General features: G+C 38.1%; 1 protein-coding gene across 1 annotated transcript in view; it reads right to left on the minus strand.

Annotated features, from left to right (window-relative positions):
- The window catches only part of LOC139724906 (pleckstrin-like), a 29,349-nt gene extending 24,890 nt beyond the window's left edge, over positions 1–4,459 (minus strand). Inside the window, exons 1-3 of the mRNA XM_071636030.1 lie at positions 3,967–4,459; positions 3,065–3,223; positions 1,826–1,998 (exon numbers count right to left, since the gene is read on the minus strand). Of these exons, the coding sequence (XP_071492131.1) occupies positions 1,826–1,998; positions 3,065–3,223; positions 3,967–4,014 (380 nt within the window). The 5' untranslated portion in view covers positions 4,015–4,459. The remainder of the gene's footprint in view (positions 1–1,825; positions 1,999–3,064; positions 3,224–3,966) is intronic.
- Positions 4,460–11,301: the final 6,842 nt, after the last annotated feature.

The raw sequence follows: 11,301 nt of genomic DNA on the forward strand, positions 1-11,301 counted from the left end.
CACTTAAAAGCTGAATCTTCATCTCAAACAATACTATACTATCCCTTTAAATGATACGAATAACCTTTTTGTAAGGAGGTCTGAGGCAAAGGTTACACAGATGGCTGACTGTGGGTTTCCATTGTCTGAATTACTGTGCAGTGAACTGCTTGGAATCTCAATTTTTACCTTTTCTTAACAAAACTCATGATTTTGAAGAGTTTGTGCCAAGCTACTTCCCAATTATACAAGATCTGAACACTCCCTGCAGCATTGAAGATTTGTGTACCAGTAATCAAAATAGCAACCCAGATATCCTGCTGGTTTTGTTATGGTGATTTTCTCTGTACTTAGAGCTCAACTTAAAGGAAACCATCAAGCACTGTTAATTACTTCCTTATACAAAATGATCTCAGAAGAAGAGTACTGTAGTGGTATGGGAAAAAAATGTCATGCCATGAAACCTAAGTGCTTTTTAATGATTGGCATCAGTCTCTGTAAATATGATGGTAACAAATGTAATCCTGCATGCTTCTGAAATGCAATCTCTTGAAAAGGAAAATCAAAAGATCTCTTAAACATGATATAGAGTCAATTTTCATACATATTTTGGTCATAAAGTTTAACAATCACAATATGAATTGCAGTAAACAAACAAAGCAACATGACTTGATGAAAGTACTCTTAGTCTAGCTAAAAGTATGTTTAGATTGCAGAATGAAGTCTGGGTAATTTAATACTTTCTTTCTTGAGAAAGGGGGCAAGTTTATCATAATATCCAAGAACTAAATCAAGCTGACAATTATTCAAATCATAGTGAGATAAGCCAACCTCTTTGTGGGTATCAGCTACAGTATAACATAAATTGAATATCTGCATAATCGTCTAACCCACCTTCTAAAGTACACATCCATCAAACATTCTATAAATATTGCCTTTTTAGAGGTGTAATCTAACACTTGGATTCCCTGCGGGAGTAATATTTTCCATGAGGCATACAGTGTTGAGTAAAAATATTGCCTCAAAAGGAGATAAAATTCCTAAAAGGGACTGTCAAGTGTTGTCACAATGATAGACAAGGCAATATCTAATCATATGGTGTACATGAATACACATCACTCCATTCTAGCACCGTCGGTAGCCAGCCAACATTATATTACTTGACTTGATGTCACTGCTCACGATATAACAATTTTGTCTAAGTGCAGGGCCGGAGGAACGTTTTAAAAGTGTGGGGCCCACTTTCGGGTTTCATGAGCTAACAAGCAAAAAAAATTTTTAAAAAGGTCCTCAGCTCATATCTCCCCCTTCCATTTCCGGGTTTTTTCAGCTGAGAAGCAAAAAAAAAGGGGGGGGGGGGGTCTTTTAGTGGAAAAACATAACCTTACCGTGCTCACACTTCAAGATCTCTATCTATTTATATTTAGTGCCACTTACATACTTCTGGGTTAAAAAAAGTGTGGGGGCCCAAAGTGATGACACCTTATGTATTCCTTTGTATGGTGCACAAAAAGTGTGGGGGCCCAAGCCCCCACTGCCCCCACGGTTCCGCTGGCCATGATGTGGACCATTTGATATAAGAGCATGCCATCTCTTATTACAGCAAATGATTGTGGATACAGTGGCCCCCATTAAATTACAAGGGGGCAGGAGACAAACTGTTTTCTCCTTTTAAGTCAGGCTCCAACTTAAATCATAGCCAATAATGACTTGCACACATCAACCCACACAACACTAACCCCATGTAGATCATACATCGTAGGTCTATGGTACAACATTTGACCAGTACTACAGTTAGGTAAATATGCACTGCAACACCCAGAGATAAAGAATAGAATTCACTCACTGGTAGTTGATACCGTTCTGAGCGGACGAACCCGAGACTTCCACATCTTCCTTGGATCTGTCACACTCCACGATGGCATCGCCGAGAGCCTTCGCCCACGCCTCCCGCTCGGCATCTGTCGATGCCTGCATCAACAGCTCATGGCCGCCTTGGTTTGTGAGCAGGAAGACGAACTGGTGTGGAGGAATACACAAAGCAAAGTTTTTGGCATGTAACTCTCTGGAAAATAATGCTTGAATGGCTTGAAACGATCCCCAAATTCAACAGCACCAGGATGCATTTTACCCATATACAAGTTAGAATGTATTCCAACACTTACATGATAAATGATTTTAATTTCTGAACAGCTAATAATATAACTGAAGACTGAATACACACAATCCTCCCTTCTTGCAGTTATATTTAGAAATAAAGAAAATATAAATGGATGTTTTTGATAAAGAAAGATAGATAAGACAATGAAAATGACATAGTAGACATAGAAATATCGTTGCACTAATATGCATTTGCCATTTTTACATAGAAGAATCAATACTGTGACAGAATACTGTTCCGCTTTGGAGTTTAATTAACTTTGCCCACCAATAGAATAATCATGGACAGTGATGTTGTTGTGGGACGCTTTTTAAAAAATCAGGTTTTGGCCTTTTTGCAAAAAGTCTAACAAATAAAAATTTCAAGTTCTGTTGCCAAGGCAATGATCCATTTCAAAGTCAAATTTTGCATAGAAATAACTGTAATTGTAAATAAGTCACAGTTTGTTGGTAAACCTACTTGAAAAATGATTTATGGTACATTGTATGTCACCTGGCCCTTTACTAACTGGTGACTAAAGTCAGTTATGTGACTTTACAAGCTTGCAATTTTCTGCACATCTCAATCACCGTCAATGGCCATTACGGTAGCCATAATTATGATGTCATTTGGGTAAAGAGGAATTCTTGCCAAGTTTTACTTGTGAGGTTGTGAGGATAAATTTCATAAAGTATCAATATCTTTTGTTTTATACAACAGTTGCCACTTGGCGCTAAAATCCACCAATCCTCTACAGGCCTGATCTCACTGCTGTCATTCTTGGTGAAGAATTTAGTCACTCACAAAACAGCCTTTGAACAAGTTCCACTTTGCCAAATACTATTAAGTTGCTCATGAAATATACAGCATACAGTTATCTTTCATATTCTATAACAAAGCATCACGCACAAATTGAATGACAAACACTGCTTTAATATGCCTTACCCCTTTCTTGTTTGCATACTGCGTGCACGGCGAGACGACAGAGCACCCCCGCAGCTCCACCACCCCTGCTGGCAGGCTGTCTGTTCTCTGCTTGTAGTAAGCTATAGAATCCTCGCTCAGTACGAACCATCGCGTCCTCCAGTTCGTTCTTTTGTGGCCCTTGTAACAAACATGAGAGAGAGCTCGAGCAGTTAGCGACTGATGAAATGGCTCTACGTTTGTGGATGTCTTTCATCATGTCATTTCAGTGCCCCTTTTGTTTGTGTTTATGATTACATAATCATTACATTCTGGTCTCTCTCATCTTCATTACCCAAGTTTCATTAATATCAAATGCCAAATTAAAAGTGTACAGCAGACTACACTCATTGAATTACACTTTTTCCCCCTACAACTGAGTAGGCCTACAGCTTCAAAGTTAAGTGAAGCTTGCCTTTACTAATTAATATGCAATTATCAAAAAGTAAAAAAAATATTGATCCTAGCTGTAAAAACAAAGGTTAATGCAGTTCAATTCGATGCCTTTCAATCAGTAATACAATGTTCATTGCAGTAAAATGAAGAAAAAATAACACAACACTATAGGCCCAAAACCTAGAGCATTTGCACCAACAAAACATGGTCCCAGATCACAACTTCATTTAGAGAGAGAGAAAAAAAAAAAAGTTTCGAATTTCTGTCATTATATTTTGCTAGTGTAAAGAAGTAATGAATGATCAGATATGCATTCTGCTCTTTCAGTGTTCATTGTGTGTGTTCAGGTATGGAAATATGGCACTAGTCAGTCCTGCAAAACGATGCAAAACAAAATTATTTTGTAAAAGAGCCAACGCCATCACCGACACACAGACAGCTGGACAGGGCTGATCCGATCGATGTTTTGATGCGTTTATACAGCTTACCTTCTTTACAAGAAATCCTTCTTTCAGTACTTTCTTGGGAGCACTCATACTGTATTTCCTTTTGGGTGACTATCTAGCTCGCTGGTGGTAGCGACGCGACTCCCCAGACAGACCAGAAGAAGCAATGAGTCTACTCCAAGAAATAGTCCAGATCATGCGCGGTAAATTAATGTAGGGTACGAGGAAGATTTGCCAGTACAGGCGTGCACATCACCTCCGTCGAGTCAGCGGCACACTGTTCTGAACCGCCCCGGAACTCTCGGCCCCTTTTCACACGCACACGCTGTTGCACTTCCAATGAAAATAGACCGAGAGAAAAACTCAACAGGAAGGTTTTGCGCGAAACTGTCAACAAAGTGCTGAATAAATCATATATTCCTAAGGGTCTTCCTAAGCGCAATGACTTACTCCCATCCTAACAGGAAACTCTCCCCAATGTGGTTTTGGCTTTTCAGCCGGAAAAGTTGCGATGTAGAAGCACCGGTACGTAACATCCTCAGTCAGAAAAGCGTGTGTAATGACTTTTTACAGCTCACTCGCATTGTGAGACAATCGCGTCGCCGGCCACCACCAGCAGTCGGCCGGTGATCGGCGCATTGGTGGTATCCACCGAAGTTGAACGCTGTTTCCGGGTTCGGGGTGGGGGGGGGGGGGGGGGGGGGGGGGGGGGGGGCAGTGTGTACAACGAACAAAAAGAGCTATTGCGATCCCTAGATTGGGATTGGGATTTGCTTTGAGATCACTACAGGCCCGACTACAATTACGCTGCTTCTCACTTGGGTAGACTAGAGAGCCCTGTTTTCGTTCTTTCTTTCTTTCTTTTTTCAATCATGTCTCATTGAAATTCACAGATATCAATCACTTTACACCTGTGGAAATATTAAATATATATCTTCCAATATTATATGTTTACATGGAATTATAATCCTTGGGGTAAGGTAGGCATTAACAGGCATTCTCTGACTCACTAATTTCTTTTCTGACTTTTTTTCTGTTTGCTTCCATTTTCTTTCAGGATGACTGTACTTCTTTCACCATGTAATCTCCATACAAGTGTGAGTCTGTTGTAAGAAATGTGTTTTGTGATAAGAGTCACTGGTATTAACACAGGGAATGCAATTTTCATCTAATTGACAAATACTTATGCACACACACACACACACACACACAGACACACAGACACACACACACACACACACACACACACACACACACACACACACACACACACACACACACACACACACACACACACACACTTTAAACATTCAGTTACCAAATGAGCAGCTGTTGAGATTAGAGTGATCAAACAAAAAGTCCATGCCTCATCCTCCCTCTAGCTTCAAACTCAGTGGCACAATGTTTTTGTTGTTGTGGTTCAATAAACAATGAAAGAAAAAATACTTCAAGCTATAGCTACAGGCTAATATCTAAGTATACTTTTATTACCTACTGCCAAGGAAGGAGGTTATGTTTTTATTGGCGTTGGTTTGTTTGTCAGTTGTTCGTTTGTCTGTGTGCAAAATAACTCAATAAAAGGGTTGTGGACAGATTTGAATGAAACTTGCAGGAAAAGTTGATGATAAAATCAAAATTAAATTTTGGTAGTGATCTGGGAATTTCTATGGATTTTTGAAGGAATTTTTAATCTTTTTGCAGATAGGGTCAATGAACTTTAGAGTTCAAGCTGCGCATATTTGAGGTTTGCATAAGCACTCTAAAGCGCTTGCTCTGCTCAGGCGAGGCGTCGCACAGCTAGAAGTTGAGGACACAAAGAAAAGGCTGATTCTATATTGGGTAATTGGACAATTTTCAGCATGCGTGTATGGGTGGAAATTAGCTTCTCGGCGGTGGTCTGCACTCTCAGAGTACTTTTCTAGTTTCATATCATTTTTCCACATGTTTTATCCTCTGCCCCAAGCACATAACTGATTAAAAAGGGACTGTACAGTACTGGTTGAGGTGGGGATTCATGTTTTAAACATTCCTAAGTGAGATAATGAGAAACCTCTTATGAAATATGAAAGAGCATGTAATTTTAAGAAGGATTCAACGTTTATTTGATGAAAATTGTTTTCAAATGACTGAGATATCCAAAAAAGTGATAATAATAAAAGGCGACAGGCCACGCCTTTTATTAGGATCTCTTTGTTTCACCTTGTTTTTGGATATCTCAGCCATTTCAAAACCGATTTTCATCAAATAAACTTTTGATACCCCTTAGAATTGCATGCTCTTTGACATCTCATAGAGTGGTTTCTGAATATCTCGCAAAACGTTAAAAGCTAAATCCTCACCTCAACCAGAACTGTACAGTCCCTTTGATATAAGAAGAGTTGATTGCAAAATGGTTTAAGTGCCATTTTCAAATATTTCGAAGTAAGTCCATCATCAGATAGAGCAAAATAAAATCCTTTCCAGTGATACTTCAGTTGTTGCATAACAGGGAATATTTTTGAAGTTATGATTCAAAATATCCCATATTTTCTTATTTCTCAACTTTTCCCATAAATGTCTGACACTGACATCACAAGAATAAAGTTAACTCATTTTGCGATGAAACTGTTCATATGCCCATTGTATTCTATGACCTGTTTGTGAGTTGTTGAATCTCTACAGACTCTTTCAGAATTTGAGAAGTAGAAGTAGTATCTTGATATCATAAGTTTTCTGCTCTCAATAGTACCATTCTACCCCCCCCCCTCCCTTTCTCTCTCCTTCCCCCCCCCCCCCCCTTTCTCTCTCTCTTATCTGTGGCAGTATGCAAGGATTGACAGACTGAACAAGCTACCGGAGGCTACTTATCATAGCAACTAGTGAAACACAAACACAGACAGACAGACATAGATAAATGATAAACAAATTATGCGAGTGTTTGTTATGCCTCTGCCACAAAGGGTCGCCAGAGGCATAATGTTTTCGGGTTGTCCATCCGTCCATCCATCTTTCAGTTAGCAATTGATTTTATGGAAAGCGTACCTAAGCACCGTTAGAGGTATCCATATGAAACTTGGCATATCGTTGGTGGGGTGACAAAACCTCGTATCTCAAAAATGTCAAATGTTCAGGAGAGCTAAAAAACATGGCTGCCATAACATGTAAGTCAATGGAAACAGCCAACTTTTATTTATCATTTGTGACCTTATTTTTGCAGATGGGCATAGTTAAGGATTGGGAATTACATAGTAATGGTTCCTAGCTTCAATATAATGAAGAAAACTCATTTTCACCAAATTGTGAGATACGAGGTTTTGTCACCCCACCGATATGTATGTATGAGTGGACGAAGCTGCACCTCTCAATTTGAGGGTGCACACACTCAAGGTCGAGGTCATAGTTCAAGGTCAAATTCTAAAATTTTACCATTTCCCCCATATCTGTACAATGCGTTAAGTTATTTTCATGCAACTTAATGTATGGGATCACCAGGTACACATATTCTAGTGAAAGTTTTAGGCCATGGGGTCAAAGGTCAAAGATCAAGTGAAAAAGCTTAAATCTCATGTTTTTCTTCATATCTCAGATATGGCTCAAGATATCATTATGAAACTTAGTACATTATACATGTATTGCCTGGCAATGATTCTCTTGGGAACTTTTTGGTCATGAGGTCAAAGGTCAAGGGTAAAGTTGAGGTTCAAATGCTAAAATTACACAACGTACTGGTGAAATTACAAAATTTTCTCCAAACATCTCTTCATACTTTAGAAGTTGCTGCATAATTATTGTGTAGGGAAAGATTTGGGGTCAAAGGTCAACAGAAAATGCTAAAAATTTATTGTTTTTGTCCATATTTTGAAAATGGCTCAAAGTACTGTCGTAAAACTTGGTGCATTACTAGAAGGTAATTATTTGCCAAACATGTAAAGCCATTGCCTTACAATGGCAAAATGTTCTGCAGACCTATTGGGAAAATAAATGCTAGAGCAAAGGCATACCAGTCGGCATAGCGACATTTTTAGTTTATAACATGAATATATATATATATATATATATATATATATATATATATTCATATATATTGTATACACAGATAAAGATTTGTGTGTGTGTTTATATATTATATATATGATACATATATATATACATATATATCACAGAACAGAGATTGCAACTTTTTTTCTGTTCTTTTTTTTTTTAAATAAAGAATGCACAGGTACAACAGCATCATTTCTGTCACTTCATTGGAATTTTTTGTTTTTTATTAGGCAATTTCTATTATTGAATAAGCCTAGTTATACATACAGGTAGATACAAAAGACAGATTCATATGTACCAAAAAAATGTGAGTGATATATCCTCCATTCCGTCATCTATTTCTCTCCATCTCAAGAACTCTCTCCATCTGGACTTCTCCTCTCCCTCTCTTTGTCTTTCTCCCTCTCTCTCCCACTCTCTCCGCATCTTTCAGACTCTTTCTTCCTCCATTCTCATCTCTGAAACTCATCAGAAACTCCATTCCCTAAGAGGAATAATGTGGGTGAAATAGGCGACGAGTGAATCACAACACGAGTGAGATATTGCAAGCACGGTCCGTGGCCACATGGATTAACCGTTATCCACTCATTCTACTTAAACTTGTGCATATTACCAGGGGCGTTTTTGTTTATCCCCATTTCTTTCCTATTTCAGACTACTAGTATGGAGGCATATACACTCGGTACGAGCACTATTCCCATTGTCGGTCAATGATTTTTAATAATTACAACAGAATATCATCAGCATCACAATTCATATGTGCTCAATATCTCTCCCTCACACACTCTCTCCCTCTCTCTCACTCATTCAGTCATTTCAAACGTTTTCACTTTCTGCTTTAAGTCATGTTATTACTTTTCTTGGTTTTTGTTTTAAGTGAAATAGGATGGTATACATATATTATTTACAATAATTGCAGCTGATAAATATACCAAACCGAAACAACTGAATTCCAAGCATACCCCATTTGCCTGAATTTACAATTGTTCTTTCCATTATTTTTTTTTCATGAATTTCCTTCCTTTTCTTAACAAAACAAACCATATACAATTGCATGGCAAAATAGAATGTATAAAGTATATACATACATTTTCGAGGAATACACATTAAAATAGTATTTGTTTTCTATTCTCTTATTTAGAGATAAAACCATACTTTACACTCTGTACATGAAAAGGAAAGAAAAAGGAGAACATCTGCTTGATCACTGATAGTTATTCGAGTACAAAAATCATTCTCAATAATCTTATCACAATATATAGTGAGTTAAATTATGCACACTCTCTACACAATTTTTCGTCCTCGTTCCTTATTCCTTTGCAAATATAAGGAATTCACAAAAATACCCACTGAAATTGACCTGCATCAACAAAATCTAAAAGGAAGAAATAGATTTTGGTAAACATAGTTGTGTTTTGAGACTCCTGATTACACTAATGGACAAAAAAAAACATAAGGGTACATGTCTCTCTGTTATCTAACTAGATACCCAGCAAAATAAATGTGTTCATACTAGTACTCTATCAGAACTGTTGCGTTAACAGGAGAACGGAAATTGTATTCAGCAACAATGGCACTTAAATCGGCACACACTAAAGATAGCAAAAACCCCCGACACATGTGGTGACGAGTTTCCCTTGGTTCAAGACAGCGTTCGACTCTTTCTGACGATGGAGAGATACTACATCTTAACAGTTTGCACATCACAGACATTCATCAAGGAGATGACATATATACCTGGGCCTTGATAATCATATGACAATGAGGAAAAGATATTGTACATACTCTGCTTCACCTCTCTCTTCCTTGCCTGCCCCAGTTCATGCACATGTACTGATATTCACCATGTTATACACACCTTTTTTGAATTTTCAATGACAAAATGTGACATCAAGAAACTCTACTTGAAAACAAAGGCAACTCCTTGTTTGATGCCAATTTCTCAAAAATATTGCCAACCACAATACATATATATGCTCATTGATACCAGCCTGCAAATTTATTGAACTGATGATGAAATTTACCTCATATCTACCTCTTATCATCACAAAATTGTCCTATGGCCAAAAAAAAAAGGAAAAGAAAAAGAAAAGTGCAAAGTCACTTTTTTGTCTACATGTCACAGAATTTTGCACGAAAAAAAAAAATGGTTTATTTGGCCTGTTAAAAAAAATTAAAAAAAATCGAGGATTTCTTTATTCATTTAAGTCAAGAAAGGGAAAAACAGACAAAGTACACAACCACATCAGAGGACATGCAAGAGGGGAAAAAAAACAAGAGTGGCAGGATTCAAGTAAGGTGAGAACTAGCAATGACCAACTGAAAAAGAGGTGATCATTCTTGACTGATGGGGTCAAGAAGGTACAAATATCACCTGTGACCAAAGCCCCAACCCTCCCTCATCCCTCAAAGAGAGTGAGAGAGAAATTATAAATAAATGTTTGAAAGATTTAACATGGAGTATTTTCCCCTCCCCCTTCACTAATATTGCAAAATAAGCTGATGGTAAGCTATCTTCATCTATCATCTAGTTATGGGTTGAACTTTCTTTACCTTGCACTCAGGATCTGATTACAGTCGACAAAGGAGACAGCAGGTATAAATAATATGGAAATTGGAAATCGGCATGGTACCAAGCTTTAGATCAAATTGCTTCTTTAGATTGCGTGTGGGCATGAAAGCACCTCTTGGAACCCCTTTTAGTTGGTCATCTCACAATCCCATGTAAAAATTTGGATTGATTCTTAGAAATTTCACATGTTGACAATGCTCTGGTAGTTCATATATATCACCTTTCTGTCGGAGGAAGAAAAACACCTCTTTTTTATGGATACTAGTAGTATCTTTTACTGGTGGAAACAGCTAAACTAGCCCATTTGCTGTGAAAGTGATATGCGAGTCTTGAGACTATCAGGATTTACACACCAGCCATTATTCAATGGCTCCCAAATATAGCAAACATCACCTACAATCAACAATACCTGTTTCTCACACTAGGAAGGAAGTTACCACGGTAACACAAAGAGGCCAATCCAGTGGATGCTTTGAATGTTCCTGAATGCACTGCGTCTTTACATGGGAAAAACATGAATCCCTCAAGGCATTCTAATGTTACAGGAACCGGTCGTGCGCTGCAGGGTGAACAGTGGCTTCCCTAAAAACTTTGTGGGGGAATTCCCTAGAATCACTTCCTGGTGCCTAATGTATTCTTTGGGCTCGAATGCCTGACTGCACCAGAGTGGGGGCTATGCCAAGCATCACATGCACATATACATATCATGGATTGGCAGAGTCAGGTAGTATATGTGAAGGGTTTGTTGTTGTTGTTGTTGTTGATGATGATGTTTTACTTCATGC

This window comes from Diadema antillarum, unplaced genomic scaffold (genome assembly GCF_040938485.1).
Source record: "Diadema antillarum isolate AM-2024a unplaced genomic scaffold, OU_Dant_1.0 seq00000002_RagTag, whole genome shotgun sequence".
Taxonomy (NCBI): Eukaryota; Metazoa; Echinodermata; class Echinoidea; order Diadematoida; family Diadematidae; genus Diadema; species Diadema antillarum.